The sequence below is a fragment of the Electrona antarctica genome (assembly GCF_951216825.1).
Source record: "Electrona antarctica genome assembly, chromosome: 17".
Taxonomy (NCBI): domain Eukaryota; kingdom Metazoa; phylum Chordata; class Actinopteri; order Myctophiformes; family Myctophidae; genus Electrona; species Electrona antarctica.
In genome coordinates, this window is record NC_136798.1 from 15,256,758 (window position 1) to 15,281,099 (window position 24,342).

The following is a 24,342-nucleotide window of genomic DNA, read 5'->3' on the forward strand; positions in this document are numbered from 1 at the left end:
TACAGTCCATCATCATCATACTCATGTAACCCAGCCTGATAGACCAGCAGTTTCAAACAATTTAATGTAAAGGTGGACCCCTCATTGATATGTATATGGTCGTGAATGCCCATCTTAATACATGTTGTGCCAGGGACCTCCAAAAAACATTTGTGTTGTTAAAGATTTTCAAGTTTTCAAAAATAGACGATATACAAGCTCAGAACGCATCGCAGTGCGACATGTTGTGAGCTTGTAGATCAGCTATTTTTGAACAGCTTAAGAATAAAATCGGATTTTGATGCTATGTTAACTAGTTTTGCTGGGGACAAGCTGGAACCCCCTCAAGGACTTCTGGGGGTCCCCGGACACCACTTTGAGAACCACTGTGACAGACAAAAGACAAACGCATCATTTGCACTCCAACTTTTAAGGAGCCACGCAGAGCACAGGCATCAAGCTCACTCTGCCTCCGTGCACTGTGCCTTGCATTCTGCTCTATACTCCAGCCTACATCTTGGGAATGTAATGTAGCCTGATAGATCCTGTCTGTTCATTTGCTGAACGACAAACAGCTCTTTATAGCCGCAGTTGAATAATAGCCATTACTCTGAAGATAATTGGGTTTGAATACCACTGCAAAATCTAGAACCAATACAATGCTTCATTTACATTAAAAAACTGTAAAAAAAATAATAATAAAAAAATAATAATTAAATGACCAGAAGGCATGCGACAGACAATTCAGAGCTGCAAAAATGCAATGCCACCAAATTACCAGAACTGCTGATTGCAGTTCATTCTGACTGCAAACGTCTCTCTCCATTTATGCCATACAGCACAGCGGGATATTGGCTCATATATCTCACAAAGCGCTCGGCTGTTTCATACCGATAAGAGATTTGGTATTGGGAAATTGAATACATGCCACCCTGATTTATGACAAGAGTTAAAATCCTCAGAAGCTTGGAAAGAGGCCCTGCAGAACAATGTACAGGGAAATCAAGTGCCAACGGAGAGCAACCATCTGTCTGTTATGAATGCCTGCATTACTTTTTGCCTCATGGTTGGGAAAGGTGCTATCACACTTCTATTTGTTTTCATAGCACAAGGGGCTGGCTGTTGCATTAGTTGCTAGGCAACATCACTGACCCTATGAAATTACCAAAGGATAGACGGATAGTAACTGATGAGTTCCATTCTAAGATGTCAACCGTGAGAGACAAGTGACACGACACCTACTCCAGTAAAGAGATTGCTCGCATTGAGTGTAGCTGTTGACACTTGTGACTTTACCCACAAAGCAGCAAAATGTGGCGATTGTGAGATTGGTTTTCGGACAACTGACAAGAAAAGCCTTGGACAAGTTGAGCACGATGTGGCTAAACAGAACAAGTACTACCTACAGTATACCCACACAATTCTCAAATGTTTACCATATTAAAATCAAAACCCAACAAAAATAACACCCATGAAAAAAGGAGCAATTACCTAATGGCTACCCATAGTGTATGTCCTTTTGTTTGATTGGCTCCATCTTGTGTTTGGATTATTATAGTACAATCTTGAAATCCAGAAACATTATGGTACATTCCTGTAAAGACTACATGGTTAATTTCCAGTCAGAGGCTCAAATCATGAACGCCTGGTGGAGACCTGTGCTCTGAGGAGCACATTTTTCTAGTTTATGATTTCACTTAAATAATAAAAGCATCATATTTTTCATGTTTCAACGACATGATTCTAGTCTTTTTTCCACATAAAAAAAGGCAATTTGTTGGTTACAAATTAGTTATGATTTGGGTTGGGTAAATGTGTATAGGTGATCAACTTTAAAATGTTACCAATTCTCTGATGCATGACAAACAATTGCTTACTATGACTCATCAATCCACACAAAAACATACATGCAATGGAAAGGACTGACCTCAGAAATTGACAGACTAGACTTTATTGTTTTTAGTTTGTTGAATGTGAACTAGTCTCGTGTAGCCAGAAAATCCACAATCTCCAAATGCTATACTGTATAGTCTTAAATAGAGGGTACACGCATGCATAGTGAATGGCACATCGAGTGGCAAAGTCAATTTAATGTCTTTTAAAGTCATTTAATGCAATCAAATTTCATTTTGGATGTATGGGCTGTCAAGGCCAGAAAGTAGCAGATATGATGATGATGTCACGCGCATACCCTCTATTACACACCACAAACACAGGGAAAATAAGCAGTCATCTGCTCGTCATTCTCGTTCATTTCTTTTTTTTCCCAGCTAAGCAGCAACTTATATATGCTTTGATTAGATTTATATTAGGACAAACGAGGGCTCTGATGTTTGTGCTGCATTTGCATTTAATTTGAATATTGTGGGAGGCAACAGTCTGGCTCGCGAGACTAAACTTGAACAAGACAGGCAAATGACAAAAATAAAAAATAAAGAAAACCAAATACTTTCAATAATGGACATCACTAAATACATTTGGCCATTGAACCTCTACAAAGAGACTTCCAGACAGTCCAGTCATTGAGAGCCATCACAAGGGTGACAAAAGGGGGCTAATCTTCAATGACATCATCTTCGTCAGTATAACTACTACTACTGAACAGGTCTGGACGGAATCTTCGGCTTTCAGAGTTCACAGAGATGACAGAGTTGCTGCTACTGTCCAAAGACAAGACACTATCGTCATCACTGTCGTTCAAACTGCTGATGCTGTGGGTACTGTCCTCATCAGGAATCACCAACGGTTCAGCGGCTGGCAAACACACAAAAGGAGAATGTTTATTGTATTACATAAATATAACATCCTGTGGCCCAAGACACCATCATTTCCTCTGAATGAAGTGAAAAGTCCCTCACATGAATAAAAAAGTAATAACAATTGGGGTCTAATAACGGCATGACTTCATGTGGATCTTAGGTTTCATGCACGCTGGGCAAGACCTACGCTGTAGAGTGCATTGCTGGCATTTGGCGGAAGTAGCAGGGATTTACCGCTCAAGTACCACTCAAGGAAATTACGTTGACACTTTACAAATCCGTTTACATTCTCCGTAGTCTCGCGTGGCCAGACTGTTGCCTCTCGCAATTTCCAAATGCTGCTGTCATACAGTCTTGAGCAACAGACTGTGGCTCAAGAGGTAGAGCAGGTCGTCCAATGATCCATGGGTCGGCGGTTCGAATCCCGGCTCCTCCTGTCTACATGTCGAAGTGTCCATGGGCAAGACACTGAACCCCAAATTGCTCCCGATGTGCTGGTTGGTACCTTGCATGGCTTCCGCTGCAATCGGTGTATGAATGTGTGTGTGAATGGGTGAATGTAATGCAAAATCTATGTAAAGCGCTTTGGATAAAGGCGCTATATAAATGCACCATTTACCATTTAACAGAAGTAAATTTTCGTTCGGTACGGCTCAAAAAACTAAAGCCTGGGGAAACGTGAGACATTTCCTGGTCTAGGAGTGGGAGAGGGCGTCGCTCTCAATATAGTGAAGTCAGTTTCTTCCGCTGTTTTCTACCAGGGAGGGGTGGGGGCTTGCTCCATACGCGCCCGCGCCTCTAGACCAGAAAGCACACTGGCTAGGCCAGGCTACAGAAGTTCTATCATGAGTAAAATATAAAGCGGAAGTGGAGCCTCCTCCCCACTTCCGTTTCGTATTTACAGTCACGCAATTTTATCCTAATATAAATAGAAATCATCTAAGCATATAGCTTGCTGCTTAGCAGAAATGGAAAACATCAGACCCATCTGAAGTGAGTGATACTGTACTTGTGCTGTACGTACTGTACTGTACTGTACTGTACTGTACTGTACTGTACTGTACTGTACTGTACAAGCCCTCCTCCCTGGTCTGTGTGTTAGGCTGTGAAACAGTGACACTTGGTGGTGAACAAACGCTATAGTGGTTGCACCACCCAAAAAAGAAATATTTTTGTGAACGGAAATGACAAACATTACTCAGATTTTGGGAGGTGTAGTTCCAGACTATATAGCATTTGAAGATTGTGGAATAGTTGTCTGGCTAGTGCGATTGGTCGGAAAATATCGTATCCGGGGGAAATAGAGAAATATCCAGAGTTGTATGACACACAACCAATTATTGGAAAAAAGAAAAGGAGTTTTATGGCATTTGGACGCTGCGTTGATGATTTGAGGCATTTTGAGATATTGTGTACCGATTGCATGATGTTTGTATGAGTAATATAATTTTTTGTATAGGTTTTATTGCCAAGCAGAGGTTCTGCTCTGGCATCCAGAGGGTGAGCAGTTTCATGTCGATCGGGCCAGGAGATCAGCTGTCCACAGACCGACAGAACAAATATGGACAGACGAAGGAGAGTCTCGGCCACGACTTTGGCCTGGCGAGACAACAAGAATTTAACTTCCTGCATGGCTGCGACCTGCTGTATTGTATGACAATGATATAGTGCAGGGCTATTCAACTGGCGGCCCGCGGGCCAGATCCGGCCCGCCAAGCAAGTTGGACCGGCCCGCGGAAGATTTCCAAAAAGAAGAAAAAAAAAAAAAAAAAAACATTTTTTTTTTTTTTTTTTTAATATATATAATCGTTATGTTACTTATTTACTTATTATACCGGAATGGTCGGAACAACCACATACGTTCGCCATATGTACACAGACATAATAATCATAATTCTATATAGGCCTATCCGACATGTTCAGGCTGTTAAACACCGTCTGGGAAGGTAGGTGGCGCCGTGGCGGTATGCAGTGCCATGCACCCAAACGACAGAAGAAAAAGAACGCTCCGAGCTCTCCTTCCTGCACGTGAAATCAAATGAAAACAAACATTGCATCCCACCTGGCTCGCTCCCACTGGTGTGGTGTGTAGTGTGTACTAGCGTAACCATGTCGCTATCGAAATTGAAAAAGAGAAAAGTTGATTCAGAAAATCGCCAGTTTAATAACGAGTGGACCGAGAAATATGCATACATTGAAACTCCCGAGGGCAAACCAATGTGTTTGCTCTGCAACCAAATCAACGCTGTTGCAAAGGAGTATAACCTGCGGAGGCACTTCAACACAACTCATGACAAGTTTGATGCAAACTATCCACCAGGTTCAGATATGCGCAAGGAAAGGATAAAAAAGCTGTCTGAAAGTTGCACGTTTATTTTTATTTTATTTTTATATTGAAATGTATAAGAAGAGATGTTGCAGTTGCACATAAATGAAGCACTTTTTCATAAGCTCAGATGCACTATACATGTGTTACAGGTGTTGGTGTTAGAATGTTCAGATGCACATCATGCACTTGTTTATTTTGCAGTTGCACATGAATGAAGCACTTTTTTTGAAAAGTATACTACTTTTGCAATGTAGTTAAATAAAAGTTGTGAAAATGTGGTTGCGTTATATTCATAGCACGGGGGAGGCGCCGTGGCAGTCCGGCCCCCGGCCCCTTGGGTTTCTGACAATGTGGCCCCCTGAACATTTTAGTTGAATAGCCCTGATATAGTGTATAGAAAAGAAAACCAGCACTCACGTAGTCTCCTGGAAGGATTAAAGTTTTATTTTTTATTTTTGTTTTATCTGAGTCTGTCTTTATAGAGGGGTCCTAGAGACCTGCACAGGTTAGGTTTAGATGCAGACGGATCCCATATACTTAATATTTTGACATTGGCAATTTTATGTGATTCTATTTTTTTGGTTTACTGTTTCTTGTTTAATAAGTACCATGCTTCTTGTAGTAGAAAAAAACTATGTAAACAGCAAAATTATGATGTCTTATATGAGGTAAACTGAGATAATTTGAGGTGCACCCAAACCGCTATGTGCGTGACACGGTACCTAGGTCCTCTTTATAAGTGACACCTACACAGTGTTCTCTAGGGCTGCGTTCGAATTCATTCCCTATGCCCCATATAGTGCACTACTTTGGGGTTCCGCCATTTTGTTATAGTGTCCGAATATGTAGTGAGCATTTTTGCACCCTAATGTAGTGGACTGAAGTATCCCACAATGCACCGGGAATTGTAGGGACCATCCGATGGTCACTACAAAAACACAGCGAAGCAAATCTGCCCCATAATGCATTGCGCAAGCTCGCTCTTGAGCGCACATGCACGCGTTTGAGCGCACGTGCGCTGCTTCTGCATGCATGCGCTTATTGCGCTCCAACGCAGAAGAGGCAGAAGTTGAACCAGCGAAAGAAATCAACACAAATGTACTTTTTAAACTTTCGTTTCCCCTCTCTTTTCTTCCCTGGCGGATCTCAAAGCTACAGATCTCGAGACAAATGATCTGTGCATTTATTTGCAATTGATTTGTTTTATTTATTTATAATAAAACAGTTGCTTGCTGTAGAAGGCCTTATATTTTATAGTTTTTGGATTAAGGTTGGTGAGGTTGTAAAGCTATGTGCTAAAGTCCAATATATATTTTGTACATGCATGTGAGACACATTAATTGTGTCTCCGAACATATGTTTTATTCATATTAATTAATTCCTGCCATTAAAAAATATATGTTATCTAACATGATTTCATTTAATTGCGCTAAATACATTACAACTTCATTATGTAGGCAGTAATTTATTGGACTGCTGTTTCTGTTAACGTCCGTATTGTGAGCAGAGCTTGTAGATTGGCTACTTTTGGTAATTCTTTACCAAAAGTACCCGATCTACAAGCTCACAACACGGACGTCGCGTTGCTTATACATCGGCTATTTTTACCGTATCCCCCCCCCCCCCCCCCCAGGATTAGCGGGGGTTCATAATCATGCGCTGCTGATATTTTCATATTGTCAAGGTGGTGCACTGTTTTCATATTGCTGGATAATGGATATAATATTAATTTATTGATAATAATCATAGGCCTATGTTATTTTAAAATAATAACCTTTTTATCATCATTTCAGCAGCAGCGTTTTGACTGTTTTTTTGTAGTCAGTTGATTCTTCATATCCAATTGAGTGAAACGGCCGGGATGATTTGTTTATTTTTCATACAGTTCTTTATGAGGCGATCTGAAAAAACCCTATGGGGATTACAATGCAAATAAAAAGTACATGAACCCGCGGACCTATAGCGCCCTCTACCGATATTGACGTCAGAGTCGGTGCTCCCCATACAGGGAGTATTGTCCGAATTAATCACTATTTGAGTCCACTGAGTCTGCAATTCGAACGCAGCCCGGGTCCCCGTATGGGGAGTAGGGAGTAGGGAACAACCCTAGCAATTCGAACGCAGCCTAGATTTACACTGAAGAAGGCTCTCGGGCCGAAACATCCTTACTGTCGTTTGCTGCTGGGGGGAAACAAAATAAAACTTGAATCCTTCCAGGAGACTACGTGAGTGCTGGTATTCTTTTCTATAGACTGTATCTTCCAGAACCGTGCACCCGTGACATTATGACGTGGAAATAATCAACCGAGTGCTTGCTTTTGCTTTCTTCTTCAATGATATAGTGTATGACAGTGACAATAAAACACTTTGAAGATTACATTTAATTTATCCACATCACATAGGCCTCAAATCAAAAAGCCTTTTACTCCAACCACGTTGACAGTAGAATACAAATTAATCTAAAATTGACGCACCTCCTCTTACCTTTCCTCTCTGCGACCAAGGCATGACGCCTCTCTTTCATTTCAGGGCTGAGGTTTTCCACCATGCGTTCGATGCAGTTGTCCAGCGCCAGGCAGCGGGTCTGAGACTGGATTTCTCCTCGGCAGATGGGGCACTCATTTTTCTTCTTACGCCACTCCCCAATGCAGCGCATGCAGAAGCTATGAGCGCAGTTCAGATTGACAGCCTATAAGATAGGGAAGTCCAAACACAGCATTGTCAGCACAAAGGAGGTGTTTGTGTTAACAGTCTTCACTCTTCAGGACTGCCTACATTTAAAAGGAAAAGACAGTTCTGTAGGAGCAAAGTTCATTCATAATTAACAGTTTGACGGCCGCTAATCGTTTAATCCAGGGTTCCACCGCGCGTAAAACGCTATACTAGACATTTGTTTAATGCGTTTAATTCGCCGTTTTAAAATAATTAAAAAGAAACAGCGGATTTATCCGGGACCTGGTGACGAGGCCGTCAGGTTATGACGAAACCGGAAATCAAGTCAACCTCTGGGCTGCTAGGGCTTCTGGGAAATTGAGCCCAATGCAAGTGGACGGGCCGTTTGTTTAGACTGCGCTGTGGTTTTGTATCGCATTATCATGGCCGCTGGGGCGTCTGATCATAACAAACCGACGGACCATTTTTCGCCGGTTTTCGTGGTTGAAAGCTGCAAATACTTCAGCGTATGCTCTAAAGGTAATAAAACAATCTCAGCAGTGTAGAATATTTGATTAAATAGCGGGTAAAGCGTTTTATGCCGTCAAACTGTTAAGCTCTTGAGCATTTTGAGCGTTAACGATGTAAACAACAAATATCATTTCACCAAAAACTGTCTGGGAACAAGGCAGAGATTTATTTTTGTTATTATAAATCGTATAACATAGAACATTAGATCACTGTGTACTCTTCAAGGTCCTTGTGGGTATTTTGTTTGTTTAGATTTTTTTATGGGAATGTGCTACAATGTGCTACAATGTGTGAATATGCTGTGATGGAACAATCTGTGTGAAACTGCAAAAAGTAAAAATGTAAAGTAAAGAAACAAAAACAAAAGACTGTTTTACCTCTATGAAGAGCTCTGAGCAAATGATACATTGAAGTTCATTCTCCAGGACTTCCGTCACTTGGGTAACTACTTCGTCTTTCTGAGCTTGTGCTCTCTCCTGTGGGAAAGGATACAATTTAAAGCCCTGAGGAGTCAAAACGTTTGTCAGACTGCTGCAGCGGCAAATATTTCTTCTGCGGGTGTGGTCGGTTTCTTAAAGAAGAATTTTCAGACTAGAAGGCTTTCTTACCTTTATTTGTAGTAGTTACGTCCCCACCAAAGAGGTCCAGGTGTTATTTTGTGCAAAAACTCATTATTGGCTATTTCCCCTACCATAAGCCCTCAATCGGGCGTTGGGTTTTAGTGCTAATTCACTTATAGCCAATAATGAGTGTTTGCACAAAATAACACCTGGACCTCTTTGGTGGCGACGCAACAACTACAAATAAAGGTAAGAAAGCCTTCTAGTCCGAAATTCTCCTTTAAGACTGTTAGATCCGAGTCTTCATCTGTCCTTGATACTGTCAGTAGAGAATGCTTAGCTTGGCACTTCACTTCTATAATATTTTAAAAAGATAATATAGGCCGCTGAGGTTAAACTACAAAATTGGCAAACAAAATATATATAGACTACAGAAGCATACCTTTGTCATTTGTAGCTCTTTGTCTTTGGCCAGGAGGTCATTGTCTTTGGCCAGCAGAATCTTCTGAAAGTCTTGTCGAGAGAAGGTCAACTCCTCCATCACTTTCTTTTGCTATCGGCATTGCAAAAGGATAGAAAAGATTTCAAATACGATCAACGAAATTACACACATTATGTACAGTACATAGATTCTACATAAAGGGCACATTGATACATTTGGTACAATTGAAATAGCATTTGAAACATTACAAACTATTGGGTGAAGATTTATTTGTAAGCAATATTTTATTTTAGCTGTACAAATCCAAATCCATTACCATTAATCAATTCATATTTCACCAAATAGTCTGAGGGACATCACTTTTATGTATGCATGCATGAACTGTATGTATATCACTCTGTCCTCAGTAACACCACCACCGGAAACATCATATATTAGATCACTAACTCAATATCTGACAACATTGCAATTGTCACAGAAAACGTGAATTATTGATTAGCCAAAAAATAACGTGTTCAATAATTACTGTATCAATATGAGACTAATACATTTGAAATCTTGTCTCAAGGACACTGAGGACAAGGTCATCTGTCAATGCACCACAGTTCAACTATGCACATCTTTCCCTTCAATCATCTACATCAACTGAAGCAAATGCAGTATGCTAGGATGTACAGCAATGACTTGGTGAACCAACCAACTCACAGCCCCATGCCTCCTGGCTTAAGTAATTTAATAAGATGAAAATCAGCCTAGGCCGTGGCTCAGTGGTCCAGGCACCTTGGCTGGTAATCCAGTCTGGCAGTGTGCTGCGGGTTCGACTCCCGATCCCGACGGCCTTTACTGCATGTCATCCCCCCCATCTCTCTTCCCATTTCCTGTCAGCCTACTGTCTGTCCCTCCATAAAAAATATAAAATAAAGGCGAAAGCCACAAAAAAAAAAACATTAAAAAAATAAAAGAATAAGATGAAAATCACTACAGCACAACATGTTTACCTCCTGCAAGGCATCTTCTAGCTGTTTTTTCAAAACATCCTCTTCTTGTTGTGATTTCTCTGCCTTTGAACAAAAAAACAGCTTAAGTAAATGTAATGTCTACTACTGGTGGATATAATACGGGTTCAAATTGTTTCACTTGTAAAATGAAATACTATGTATGCATTGTTTTCTTATGTTTGAGGAAAAACAGAAATCCACAAGGATCCATATGAATAAATAACAGCCATTAAGACATTCAGAAATAACTTGAATGTTCCCCCATTACATGTGGATGACAGTTCTGGAGTCAAAATTGTTCTTTTTTTTGTGACAGACATCACTCTTTATTCAAATCAGGCTCACAGACTATAAGAGGGCAAAGCATGTACGCAGAATAAGAAATTGATCACAAACCAGCATGTATTGTTTAACGCGTTTATGATAATTCAAATTCAAAATCCTTTTTGGATGATGATGGATCAAAAGGCAAATTGTCCACATAATTACAGATTAAATTCCCTTAACAGACACAAAAACCTAAATAAATTACCACTAAACACCACAAAAGAAAGGACAGTACTACTGGGTCAAAATGTAATGTGTAAAAAGTCTCACCGCCATCTGTTTCTTTGTCTCACTGAAGGACTTCTCCAAAGTCTCCATCCTGCGCATCTTGGTCGTAAGCGTCTGTAGATGTTTCTGCAGCACAGTGAACTGCTCCCCTCTGACTGGGTCAACTTGCTGTGGCTCGCCCTTCAGTGATGCTACCTGCTTCTGGGTGTCATCGACCTGCTCCCGCAGCATCAGGATGTTCTGGCTGAACCTACAGTCAGACATTATGGAGATCCAAAGGTCGAGAAACAGTCTAATGATCACAGTAGGAGTTCCACTAACACGCCTACTATACATAATATTAAGGTGTGTGATGGATGTCAATTGGCACAACATATGAAGAAATGAATAAAAGGGTAAACAAAATGTATTTGTGAGATATTTTGCAAGCTTGGCACCGCCTTTCAGCAGTTAGAATGAATTATATACCTCTGTAAACTGTCCAAATCACAAGGATTGCTGGTGCCTTCTGAGGGTACATCTATTCCGTGGACATGTTTGCTTGAGGAAGAGACCTCTGGTTGTTTTGTTCTGGCCCTCGCTTGGTCTTCCACTACTGGGCAAGACTGGTCAGGTGTATTGTCTGCAATAGAGCGTCTATAACGCTTGGGCTTAGATGAGGTGGAAGGCTCAGTTTCATCTAAAATGTTATTGGATTTTCTCTTAGTCTTCTTGAGTATGGAGGGTGCATTCTCACCAGATACCTTTGCAAGGTATGGCGTAATGTCTTTCTTTGGGAGACAACTAAGAATGTACTCATAGTCGATGGTGCCATTTATCGGAACACCAAGTTGAAGTGAGTCCCCAATCTGTAGGCGTTGTGGTTTCTCAGCAGGTACGCGCTTTCCATTCACCCAAACACCATTGAGACTCTGGGGAAAGTAAGCAAGATTTAGATTACATTTGCTTGATAGGATCTGATATTAAGGTAAGCAAACACTAAATGAGATACAGATACCTTCTGGTCAGTCACTGTCCATTGCCCACCTTCCCTCTGTTTGAAAGTGCAGTGTAGTCTGGAGATCATCAGGGGGTTGATTGGAGATAAAAGTTGGTAGGTGACATTCAGACCACGTCCAACAGTTATCTGTCCCATAATAAAAAAAAATTAATAAAATGGTGACATGATAACCACTGTACGTCAAATGGTGTGGCTAGCCCCTTTCGGCGCCCTCGGTTACCTTTTCTGAATTTTGGACGGCGGTAGCCTAGGGTCCCTCGTAGCTTATTCCACTCTCCATAGGACGCAGATTTACCTACTCTCTGGAGACCTGCGCCGTTGCTTGAGTGTTGGTGAGATTTTTCAAAGATGCATAACACAGCTATAGGAGACAACGGAAACGTGTGCGAAAGAGCGCTAATCGGAGTTGCCGTTAAGTATTTTTTTTTTATTTTGCTTTGCTGAACTTCTCTCTCCTCCTTGACTTCCTTATTGACTTCCCATTGTACCGCCTCTTGAGCGGCGACTGGCTAGCTGCACGTCCCTACGTTACTGCCTCTGATTGGCGGAGCTCGTACATGCTGTGGTGGATGTTTGTTTTCCATGTTGTATTTTTGTCTCCACCAGGCCGAAGGCATGGGGAGAGAGAGTATGTTTTGCACTCCGTCCGTGTGTGTGTGAGTCCGTCCGTCCTTCCTTCCTTCCTTCCGTCCGTCCGTTACCAGCTAATCTCCGGCACCGTTGATCCGATCCATGCATCCAAACTTTGCACACACTCTCTGGATGCCAACGACGAACCTCTGCCCCAAATATTCCTCAACGGCCTGTTATAGCGCCACCATGAGGCCGGCAAAACACATTTCTGTAGATTACTCGTACACATTTTATCCATACATCACACAATTCGGTATACACTATCTCCATAGTCATGTGATCAACACGGATCTGCACCATTTCCCATCTTCCTTCCTGATTGGCTAAGATTCGCTTCCAAAGCTCACATGATTGGTCCGTTTCGAACAAAATGCCACAAATCACAAACACAGTGTGCAATTTCCGTGAAATTATACACGCACATTTCCACTAGGCTGAGGACGACATGACACAATTTATTTTCCAAACCAGCCTCATGGTGGCGCTATAACAGGGCAATTCCTGTTTTTACCTATAACTGCATCGATCTGTGTACAACTTTGTATGCGCACTCCCTAGAGGCCATGGAAAAACATTTTCCCTGCATCCCTCCACATCTGCCGGTTATAGCGCCACCATGAGGCCGATTTCTGCAAAACACATTGTTTATATTAGTCGCACAGATTTCATCCAAATCTCATGCAAATCGGTATACATGATCTCTGTAGTCATGTGATCAAGACGAGTCTGTTTGATTTCTCAGATTCTACACTGATTGGCTAAGATTGCCTTCCAAAGTCTTCAGGAGTGGCCCGTTTTGTACAAAATGCTGCACATGTCCTGCTCATCCAGAATTCTATCCTCAGAGATACTATGAGTGATCTGGCTCTGCATTTCCTCAACAAAATGAAGAAAATTGTTGCAAAAAACAAACAAACATGTTTATATCACTCCTAAACATTTTGCCAAACATCACACACACTCCTATCCTCCTGGTGGAGACCTGTGCCCAGAAGGGCACTTTTTCTAGTTTAGCTCTGTTTCTGTGGCCAAAAAGAGAAGGATCACTTTGAAAAGTCCTTTTCTTTTTGGCCACAGAAACAGAGCTAAACTAGAAAAAGTGCACTTCTGGGCACAGGTCTCCACCAGGAGGATAGGAGTGTGAGTGTGATGTTTGGCAAAATGTTTAGGAGCAATATAAACGTGTGTGTGCGCGTGCGTACATGCGTGCGTGTGTGTGACGTGGCTTGGCCTGTTGTAGCGCCACTATGAGGCTGATTTGAAAACTGTCAAGTGGCATTTCTTCCAAAGCCTAGTGGGAATATGCATGCAGTTTCACCACAATCGGCGATTTGTACAAAATGGGTACAAAGCGGGCTACTCCTGAAAGGTTTAGAAGCCAATCGTAGCCAATGAGGGTGGATTATGAGAAATCAAACCCGTCTTGATCACATGACTATGGAGAGCATGTGTACCGATTTGCGTGAAATTTGGATAAAATCTGAAGGAGTAATATTAGAAAATGTGTTTTACACATGTCGGCCTCCTGGTGGCTCTATAAAGAGCAGCTGTGAAAAATTCCAGGTTTTTCCTTGGCCTCTAGGGAGTTGGTATACAAAGTTATCCACAGATCCGTGCAATTAGAGGTAAAAACACTTTTGCCAGTTATAGCGCCACCATGAGGCTGAGTTGAAAATGTTCATGTGGCATTTCTTCCTCGGCCTAGTGGGAATGTGCGTGCACAATTTCACGGAAATCACACGATGTGTTCATGATTTGCAGCATTTTGTTTGAAACTGAGCACTCCTGCTTGCTTTGGAAGCCAATCTTAGCCAATCAGGATGGAGTCTGAGAAATCTGAAAGACCCGTTTCGTCGAATGGCTCTAGAGAGACTGTGTACCAATTTGCGTGATGTTTGGACAAAATCTGTAGGTGTACTGTCCAAAAACTTGTTTTGCACAAAGCGGCCTCCTGGTGGCGCTATAACAGGCCGTTCTGGAAATTTTGGGGCAGAGGTTCATCGTTGGCATCCAGGGAGAGTGTGTGCAAAATTTGGCATCGACCGGGTTAACGGTGCCGGAGATTAGCTGATCACAGACGGACACACGGACGGACGGACACACGGACGGACACACGGACGGACGGAGTGCAAAACATACTCTCTCCCCATGCCTTCGGCCTGGTGGAGACAAATATTGGGCCATAATAACGTGTATTGAATGTAGACGCAGACACAACAACATGGAAAACAAATCCACGAGCTCCGCCAATCAGAGGCAGTAACGTAGGGACGTGCAGCTAGCCAGTCTCCGCTCGGGAGGCGGTACAATGAGAAGTCAATAAGGAAGTCAAGAAAGAGAGAGAAGTTCAGCGAAGCAAAAAAACAAAAAAAGTACTAAATACTTAACGGCAACTCTGATTAGCGCTCTTTCGCACACGTTTCCGTTGTCTCCTATAGCTGTGTTATGAATCTTTGAAACATCTCACCAACACTCAAGCGACGGCGCAGGTCTCCGTGAACAGAGAGTAGGTAAATCTGTGTCCTATGGAGAGTGGAATAAGCTACGAGGGACCCTAGGCTACCGCCGTCCAAAATTCAGAAAAGGTAGTAGATCTGCTATTTTTGCAGAATGTTAAGCCTAGATAACCGGGACAGTGGACACTTGGTATATAATATATATACCCTTGGTGTGGGTATGCGTATAATATATATATATAGACCAGGGAAAACTTCCTTAGAAGAGGAAGGGACCGCACACTCCAGAGGACAAGATTATTTTTGCTTCATTGCTTTATTTGCACGACACGTTTCGCCGTGTAGGCTTCATCAGGTGCTTTATATATATATATATGAGGACAAATACATCATTTTTAATTACACTGAAAACTGGAATTGTATTCTTATTATGACATGCTATTGCTAGGGTTCACGTTGTAAACTTCTTAGTTTGACTTATTACGTAACTTACCATAGAATCCAGATATATTAGTAGGCCTACAGAAGGGAGGGAATTTCCTCTCCTTGTTAGTTATGGATAGATTGCTAAACCAAGTTCAAAGAGTCAGTTGCCCTCTACTACAGACTGACTCAGAGCTGAGGTAAAGAAATTATGTGTCTGGATAGGATAAAGTAAGTTATAAATGCTATTTATTTAAGATTAAACTTTTGATGTATATATATTTTTAGTCCGCATGAGGACGAAATGTTGACATATCAGCCCTGTAAATACTTGATGAATTGAATACACATGACCACAATGGAAACAAGCCACCAGGGATTCGATCAAAAATAAAATAAAAATATTGGTAAACTAGAATAACAAGTAAACTCTAAACAATAACTTTTTACTATAGTAATATAAACGTTTACTTTAACGAAAGCAAGGTGTATACCTCTGTACTGTCGACCAAGCAAAGCCACTCTGAATTTCTTCCGACTCGTTTCAGACACACTTCACGTTCACAGTTCTCATCGTCTTCGCCCGCTGAAGAATTAGACGCCACAAGTTCCACAACGTCCATTTTACCTCATTCTATTACTAACTATAATGGAGGTGGTTTGTCGTTGAAGAGTATGTTCAGCTAATTAATTACTGCTAGCGCTAACAGTTCCACAATCAGCTAAAGTTGTGATGATCCGCTCTGTGTTATGTTTGGTAGAACGACGGCCATGTTAGTTATGCCGTTTGTCTCGCGAGAATGCTGTGACTGCTCTGGTTGAGTTGAGGAGAAGAGGCGCTAAAACTAAAAGTATGGTTCTTTACAAATGGAGAATGATTCCGGGAAACTTGATAATAAACATAATATTTCAATATGTTTTGGCTTGCGTCAACATAGTCACCGGGGACTTAATTGAAGTACTGACAAAGTAATGCCGCTCAGATCCGGTCTGTCTAGAGCCCGCCTACTGAGACCGTTTCCCAAAAAATCCATTATGAATTATACTATTTAAAACTAAGTAAATGGTATAAGCTTCTACAAGCTTGTAGATCGGCTATTTTCAATGTATTTAATTATAATGTATTTATTTTAAAATGTCTGAAGAAAATTTGATAAAAGATTGTCATAATTATTGTCATTGATATATGCAGATATAGCTATTTTTTTTCTTTAATCTTTTGGGGGAAAGAAATGTTCCTGTCCGTGTCCCGTCCATTCGGACGACGCCTAGATGGAAAACGTTCGCAACCCGTAGGTAGGCGGGACTTCCTTTATTTAGCCGGATACGACATTCGGGTGAGCAAGCAGGCAGAATAGAAATTGACGATATGCACACGGCTGCCATCTTGCCAGCAAGGTGCCAACTTCACATAGACAGCCCATTCATCCAAAAAGAAAAGTCATATCTAATTGTATTAAATAACGTCAAACTCACCAACATTGCAGCAGCTGTACAAAAAGCTTGAATTATCGTCTTACTATCTGCAAAGTGTTTGTTTCATAAAAATCCACCTAGTCATTACATTACCTAGTCAGCTACTTCCTTGCAGATGATTTTCTAAGTGTCAGAGTTTGGAAGCACTCGTTATCAGTAAAGCAACCTCCTGCTGCCTCCTGCATTATGTGCAAATTCAAAACAGGTGGTACGCATGGGCTGTTGCGTGATAGTCAACGAGCACTTCCAAACTCCAGCAAAAAACATCTGCAAGGGAGTAGCTCATAACATGTCTACAGTGGATTTTTAACACATTGCAGATAGAGAATAATTCAAGGCAAGCTTTCCGTATGCAATGTTGGTGAATTTGACGAGGACTTTTCTGTTTGGACGAATGGGCTGTCTATGGAAAGATGGCGGCCGTGTGCATATCGTCAATAAAAGGCTTGGTCGGGGGGTGATCACATCATCACATCACATCCACCGGTTTACCAGGCAGCAGCTACCCGAGTACAGACGATGCAGCAGCGGCTGTAGAACCAGAGATCCACCGGCGATGCTTACCTGAGACACACCGTCTCCACACCTGAGCGCAAAACTTTCTTAAGCTGCGCACTTCTTAAGCTGCGCGCAGCTTAAAGCTTGAGTTTTTAGACAGCTGGTGGATGGAAAAGAAGCTCCACCTCCGCGGAAGACTTGAGCGGAGGAGAGCGTTTCCGGGAATCTGGCCGTCGCGCAAGAATTCAGCGGAGGTGGAGCTTAATTTCCATCCACCAGCTGTCTAAAAACTCAAGCTTTAAGCTACGCGCAGCCGAGAACGTGCGCAGCTCTTTTGACCGTCTGGCAGCACCTAGAGAGAGCGCAGCCTGTTGCTGCCACCGCCCTGTGAAAATGTCCGATGTCAACAAGACCATCCAGAAATGGCATGCGAGTTTTAGAAAAGGCACTGACTTTGACTCCTGGGGACAGTTAGTGGAGGCTATAGATGAGTACCAAATGTAAGTTGCAATCAACATGTGTATCATAATAACACTCCCTGCAACTGATATAGAAGGCACGATGCTTCTGTTTATCTATGGATACTCGTAGAAATGGCCAGTAGTAGGAAACAGATGCATGATTATTTTCACCAAGTTGGCTTTGTTCTAGTCAGTTAAATATATGAACCTAACCCATCATGGTTTATGTGGCTCAATGATACCCACTATATAGCTCTCTGGTCCACGACTCCACGTCCATAGCAATCCGTAGCGTTGGGACCCTATGCATGTAATACTTCAGAGTTCCTAATGGACAGGACAACACGGACTGTTTTGGAAACGATGTTTCTAGTCTTCCAGGACTCAGGCGTCATGCAGTACACGAATAGGCCACATTTTCTGATTATTGAGAAATGGTAACGGTATAATCTCGCGTCAGCCAGGAGAAATAGCGACTTTAGCGAGCCACACCCTCTCATTGTTATGGGTGGGGTAGGTTTACATCTCTAGTGAAGACTGAAGAATGTCTTTCACTGCAGTCGGATAAAGTAGTAATAATGTCAATACTGCATACACAACCAAGCAGTTGAAGTAGTGATCAAGTGGCAAGTTTGGCAACTAGTAAATTACACAAGTGACAAATTACATTTCTACCAGCCGTATTTTGAGCCCGGTGCCTGCCTACTGCCTTCTCACTGTGAACAGGAGGGGGCGCCAAAGAACATGGTCACCCACGTCAGATTCCCAATGATTTCCAAGCCCTTTTAATAATAGGACCTGTATTCTAACCATTTACCTTTAACACTGCTTCACCTAGACTAGCACGACATCTACAGAAAGAGGTCCAGTCAACAAACTCATGTGACTTCACTGAGGATCAAAAGGTACCTAGGACATATGTCATTAAAAACGGTGTGTGTGTGTGTGTGTGTGTGTGTGTGTGTGTGTGTGTGTGTGTGTGTGTGTGTGTGTGTGTGTGTGTGTGTGTGTGTGTGTGTGTGTGTGTGATCAATATTCTAAGCACTGGTTTATTTGCCTCTTTTAGAAAACATTAGGGAAGTTTGCAACATGCTTGGAGATGAGAAGTGCAAGTTTGCAGGTTTGTATGTCCCAGTATTCCCTTTAAAGCCAACCAGCTGGTTGCAGTATAGTCAAAATAAACAGAGAAAATAGAGATCATAAGCTGTTGTTAATTCATACTGTATGCTTTGATTTGAATAGATTCAGAGAGTTTGTTGTTTGTTTTGGTGACTTTGATTACATTGAACATGCAGCTCTTTGAAGTGATGTTTTTGTCCAAAGATATAGGCCTTTCTTATGTAATTTGTCTCATTCATAGTGCACACAGTCAAATGGGGAGTTCAAGCTAGAAGACCTGAAGAAACTGGAACCCAGTAAGACTCTCACAGTAGGCCTATGCTGTTAATACCTCCATCACCATTGTGCTTTATATGTCCATCCATTTTATTTGCTAAGGGTTGTCTCCTTTTGCCAATAGTTATTCAAAATATACAGACCTACAACAAAGACTTTCCTTTTGATGTCCAACCAGTGCCATTGAGGTAAAGGGCCACTCAAACCATTCCCATTATAGCTGACTGCATAATTGTCTCCACCAGGCCGATGGCATGGGGAGAGAGTATGTTTTGCACTCCGTCTGTGTGTCCGTCCGTCTGTGAACAGCTAATCTCCGGCACCATTAACCCGGTCATGCCAAATTTTGCACACACTCCCTGGATGCCAATGATAAACCTATAGCGCCACCAGGAGGCTGACTTTTGAAAAACACATTTTTTGATATTACTCCTCCAGATTCTGTCCAAAAATCCTGCAAATCGTTACACACTAACTCTATAGTCATGTGTTCAAGATCTGTCCGATATTTCATATTCCATCCTAATTGGCTAACATTGGCTTTCAAAGATTGCAGGATTGGCCCTTTTGAAACAAAAAGCCTCAAATCATGAACGCAGCGTGCAATTTACATGAAATCTTTCAGACTTTCCTACTAGGCTGAGGAATATATCCCACCCTTTTCACATTGGCCTGTTATAGCGCCACCAACAGGTGGATTTTTGCAAAACACATTTTTGGAACAAAATGCCTCAAATCATCCAATTGCCATCAATGGTGTAAGAACAAATGGCACCCTTTTCACATTGGCCTATTATAGCGCCACCAGGAGGCCACAACCTGCCCTGGCCTGGTGGAGACCTGTGCCCTGAGGGGCACTTTTCTAGTTTTGTCTGTTGTCTCAGAGCACAAAGCTACCACGTTTAGGTGTGATATCATGTGAATAAAGCCTGTCATCCCCCTTGTCAGGAAAATCCTTGCTCCAGGGGAGGAGGAGAGCCTTGAGCTAGAAGAGGAGGAGGATGCCACAGGAGGAGCAGGGTCACCAGAAGCGTTCCCCTCCAGAGTGCCGGGTACCGTGCTGCATTTCTGCCCAACACAGACCATGGCTCTTTTCCACTACAAAGAACTGAGCAAACCGTGCCGTGAAACATAGTTCACAGGTTCTGGGTTTGTTTCCGTACGCTATATATCAGAAGCTGATCGTGAGGTGCTATTAACCCTGAGAAAATAGTTCTAAAATAGCAGATCTGATATTTTTTTATGACCTACCTCCCCTTTCAGATAGTTTCAGATTGTGGAAGGTTCAGGCTTACATTTTGTAGTTGAAAAGAGCCAACAGAGAACCCACGTTGTTTTGGAGGGCTGTTTGTGTTTGATTGTTATGTGTCCTTTGTTCTCTTTGTCGGTGTCGTGCATGGCTTCATCGCTTACCTTCGCCTGCTTCATTTACAGCTCTGCAAGGTATGACTTTTCACTGAACAACGTCTATCATTAGTCTGCCGTTGCATGATATGATTTGGGTTTTGATTGTACCTTTTAGAATCAGAATCATAATAGAAATATACAATATGAACTCTGGCTTGCAGAACAGACAAAAGTATTAAAATTAACACTCTGGTAAGAATTATATAACCAGCCCAGTAAAAAATATAAATGAGGTTCTAGCAGTTACGAATATCACATTTTAAGTGTCTGGCATTTGTTGATAATCCATATAACTGTAATTTGCAATGTCTAAAGAGTGTTCTGCTATGCACACATTAAGTTGTCATGCCACAAAGGATGTTTGTGGGTTTTTTAATCTTTTAATCTTTAATCTGTCCTCTTCTACAGGTACATTGTTGCCTCGACTACCTTCAGAGCCTGGGATGGGACTACTCACAATAAAGATCGACAAAATTGGGTTGAAGGATGCTGGGCAATGCATCGATCCTTACATAACCATTAGTGTGAAAGGTACTGTTTTCACTCTCTGCACTTTGCACATATACAGTGTGTAATGGTTAGGTTCATTAATGTGTATGTATTTCAGCGCATGACCCATTCGCTTTACAAAAATAATTTAACAAGAAAAACACCTGAAATGGTGTAGTTGTAGTGATTAACAACTTAAACGCTCTGTACTTTCTTTTGACGTACTTTCTTGATGTTTCTTTGCCAGAAATAGCTGATATTCAAGCTCACAACGCGTCGCAACACATTGTGTGCTTGTGGTTGTGGATCTTCGATTTCTGGTGAATGTTCCCCCAGAATAGTGGGGTGCTAGGGTTCAAGTGGTTAAGATCCCTCCCTCTGGAAACTGCCTTACAGGATTAAATCATGATAGAATCGTCTCTCCACTAGCTCTCAGACTGAATCCCTGTCGGTTTACCTACTGGACCCCCCCCCCCACACACACACACACACACACACACACGCATATATTACCAGGAGCAGTGGGTGCTATTAATGCAGTGCCCTGGGAGCAGTTGGGGCTTAAGTACAGTATCTTGCCCATCTATCTACCTTGACATGGGGGAAAAACATGTTTCAGTGTTGTGCATTACAGTGTTGTTGCTCTTACAGAAAGTGTTTTTGTCCATTATCTGTCCCCTCAGACTTGAATGGTGTAGATGTGAATCCAGTGCAGGAAACTCCTGTGGCCAGCAGAAAGGAAGACAACTACATTCACTTCAGCATGGATGTGGAGATCCAAAGACATGTGGAGAGACTACCTAAAGGTACTTTAAGCCCTGTAACATAATATTTACACAAAGACTCTTACCAGAGAAATGTAGGTGCCAACATTGTCACTGACAACTTGAGTTTGACCAGATGAAGAGCCTTGGCTCGAAACGTCGTCAATAAACTTATCTTTTGGAGCATATGAGTGTGCGGGTTTTCTCTCTTTTTCATATGTTATTTTTCGAACCCAGCACCTCCACAAAGTGATGTGCGTATTTTACTATAGTTCCAACATTACAAAGGACATAATTCAAGAGACTTTTTATAACTCTTCATATGTAATGTTAAAAGTTCAGCAGTACAACAATCTATTTATTCAATAAAATCAACTTCCAGGGGCAGCTATCTTCTTTGAATTCAAGCACTACAAACCCAAGAAGAGGTTTACCAGCACAAAATGTTTTGCCTTCATGGAATTGGATGAGATCAAACCTGGTCCCATTGTAATCGAGCTGTAAGTCAGTCTTTAAAATGCATCTCAGTCTGACTATTTCATTGGGTTCCGTTGTGCAATTGCAATCGTGAAACTTTGTGAATCTTTATTCTTGAACATCAGGTACAAGAAGCCCACAGACTTCAAGAGGAAGAAACTGCAGCTGTTGACCAAGAAACCACTTTTTCTCCATCTTCACCAAACTTTGCACAAGGACTGCTAAAGATAGTCACATTGATGAAGCAGGTCATGGCCATTAAAGCACATCCTTCAATAGCTGTAACTGTTGCCCGCTTTATCATCCAGAAAAGTCATGAATTCCACCTTGACAGTTTGCAATAGTAAGACAAGGCAGTTGTCTCCATTTGAGCCTATCATCAGGGCACACTATTGTTTTTGCAATTGGGTAGGCCATTTTGTTTAAGTACAATATAATGGTGCTGTTGCAGAAAATCTCTAATTCTTTTTTTCTACATGAAGTTTAATATTGGTATTCATGAAATATGATTAAACTAGCAAACCACTTGATCTCGTCTTCCTTAGCTGTGGTTTTGTAAACGAAGGGAAAGCAACAAGCAAAGTGTTTTTTAAGTTACTGCAGGTGTATAATTTCAGCCGAGTCTGGGTTATAGAATCTACCGTTAAGACTTGGCAAAGAACCTTGAACTGGGGTCAATGGTTCAAATACTCATTGAGTAACTGACTCTTAAACCCCAGTTGATTGAGGCTGTTAAGTCACTAAAAACGTCTGGGTTTCCGAGGCTACTCTACTAGCTAACTCCCAGGCGTGGATGTACATAATGGGATACAAAGTTGGTCTGAGAGAAAGCATGCATGCTCAGCCAAGTAGTTCCCTCCTTAAAGGCTTAGTAAAGGGAAGTCATTTATAAATACGTTTTCACCCCATTTCTTAGACCCAAGATCTAATCTCAGGTCCAAGAGACCCAATGACGTGCTGTAGTCGCAGCATTGGATAGCAACAGGGTTTGTAAGTGTATGTGGTATCATACTGTTCGTGCTAAATTTACAACACACAGCGCCCTGACATGTTTCTACATACGGGTGGGCATGCTTTTTCATGTTTAAGAAAGATTCAGGTTCAAATAGTTTGTAGTTAATATTGGTTTGTTTCAGCAAATATGATATTTATACGATAGGAACGATGATGAATCAGTATTGAGTTTGGTATGAAATGAGTTTGCATATGAAAGTGTGGGTACTAACATGTACGGTATGCAACATTGCGGTCAGCACACTCTAAATACTTGTATTCTATTATGCAGTGTGAGCATTTGGTTACTAATCAAAATTACCATATAGGATTGCTACAGAGATGTCTATCTCCTGCCATGAATTGGCATTTTAAATTTAATTTCTGTTCATCAAAATAAGGCATTTTGGAACAGCATCTTCACAGCAGCTCAATGGTTGTGGTATAGCATGTTGAGAATGTGCAGTCAACACAACCAGAGGTGTATTAATGGCATTAATGTCTTACGGTTTGCCTATCTCTGAGAAATGTGATCTTTTGTTTTGAAATGTGATGTCATCCTGTTATAAGGCCTTTTTTAAAATTGAGGTTTCATTTTAAACATGTTTACAGTCATACCCTGCAGATTTCTTTGCATTTCCTTAACTTCTCTGCATTGTAATATTTGATTTGTTTTTTATATTTTATTTTTGTAATGTCAGGATATCAAAGAGTAAATTAATTCTGAAGAAACACTAATCGATTGCTATAACTATGTATGTAATGTTTGTGTGGCAGGATATGGACTGGGCATTGGATATGGGAACAGTATTTTGATGTCACGTTGAGGTAAAAAGATATTTACACTGCTTTCATTTCTAATAAATGACAAATGGTTGCTGACATGGCTCATCACTTGATCTATTCTATATAGACCCATTCTGATACAATAGCCGGTTCAGATTCATTTTGGAATGGTTCGAATACTTTTTGTAACAATAGGACATCTCAGGAAATACTGGGTTGCACTCTGTACTGCAAGATGGGACAAGACAGCAACTCAACCCAGGACTTTTATGCATCTTA

General features: G+C 41.5%; 2 protein-coding genes across 5 annotated transcripts; one reads left to right on the top strand and one right to left on the bottom strand.

The window, feature by feature from the left end:
- Positions 1-1,914: 1,914 nt before the first annotated feature.
- On the bottom strand, positions 1,915-17,477 carry rnf8 (ring finger protein 8, E3 ubiquitin protein ligase). 4 transcript variants are annotated; one of them, XM_079526657.1, is made up of 9 exons: positions 17,358-17,477; positions 11,803-11,931; positions 11,274-11,716; positions 10,848-11,055; positions 10,251-10,313; positions 9,253-9,363; positions 8,628-8,726; positions 7,552-7,756; positions 1,915-2,733 (listed from the first exon to the last, which is right to left on the bottom strand). In XM_079526657.1, exons 2-9 carry the CDS (start codon positions 11,869-11,871, stop codon positions 2,534-2,536), a joined length of 1,398 nt encoding a protein of 465 aa, XP_079382783.1. In that variant the 5' UTR covers positions 11,872-11,931; positions 17,358-17,477; the 3' UTR covers positions 1,915-2,533. The 4 variants fall into 4 exon arrangements, with proteins under 4 accessions (XP_079382783.1, XP_079382781.1, XP_079382780.1 ...); XM_079526655.1 differs by lacking the exon at positions 17,358-17,477 and adding an exon at positions 16,794-16,883; XM_079526654.1 differs by lacking the exon at positions 17,358-17,477 and adding an exon at positions 15,812-16,305.
- Positions 17,478-17,645: 168 nt separating this feature from the next.
- aida (axin interactor, dorsalization associated) lies at positions 17,646-24,154 on the top strand. Its single transcript, XM_079526666.1, has 10 exons — positions 17,646-17,791; positions 18,591-18,657; positions 18,819-18,872; positions 19,113-19,167; positions 19,272-19,335; positions 20,096-20,199; positions 20,963-21,085; positions 21,727-21,849; positions 22,190-22,307; positions 22,410-24,154. Exons 1-10 carry the CDS (start codon positions 17,685-17,687, stop codon positions 22,507-22,509), a joined length of 915 nt encoding a protein of 304 aa, XP_079382792.1. The 5' UTR covers positions 17,646-17,684; the 3' UTR covers positions 22,510-24,154.
- Positions 24,155-24,342: the final 188 nt, after the last annotated feature.

What these genes read in the sequence shown, in the direction of transcription:
- rnf8 (XM_079526654.1), bottom strand. Translation starts at nt 15,940, where the DNA reads ATGGACGTTGTGGAACTTGTGGCGTCTAATTCTTCAGCGGGCGAAGAC. An exon ending in GCTTGGTCGACAGTACAGAG is followed by an intron (nt 11,932 to 15,811) that starts GTATACACCTTG and finishes ATTATGGGACAG; the next exon opens with ATAACTGTTGGACGTGGTCT. An exon ending in TAGAAGATGCCTTGCAGGAG is followed by an intron (nt 9,364 to 10,250) that starts GTAAACATGTTG and finishes CAATGCCGATAG; the next exon opens with CAAAAGAAAGTGATGGAGGA.
- aida (XM_079526666.1), top strand. Translation starts at nt 17,685, where the DNA reads ATGTCCGATGTCAACAAGACCATCCAGAAATGGCATGCGAGTTTTAGA. An exon ending in CATAACCATTAGTGTGAAAG is followed by an intron (nt 21,086 to 21,726) that starts GTACTGTTTTCA and finishes CTGTCCCCTCAG; the next exon opens with ACTTGAATGGTGTAGATGTG. An exon ending in GGTCCCATTGTAATCGAGCT is followed by an intron (nt 22,308 to 22,409) that starts GTAAGTCAGTCT and finishes CTTGAACATCAG; the next exon opens with GTACAAGAAGCCCACAGACT.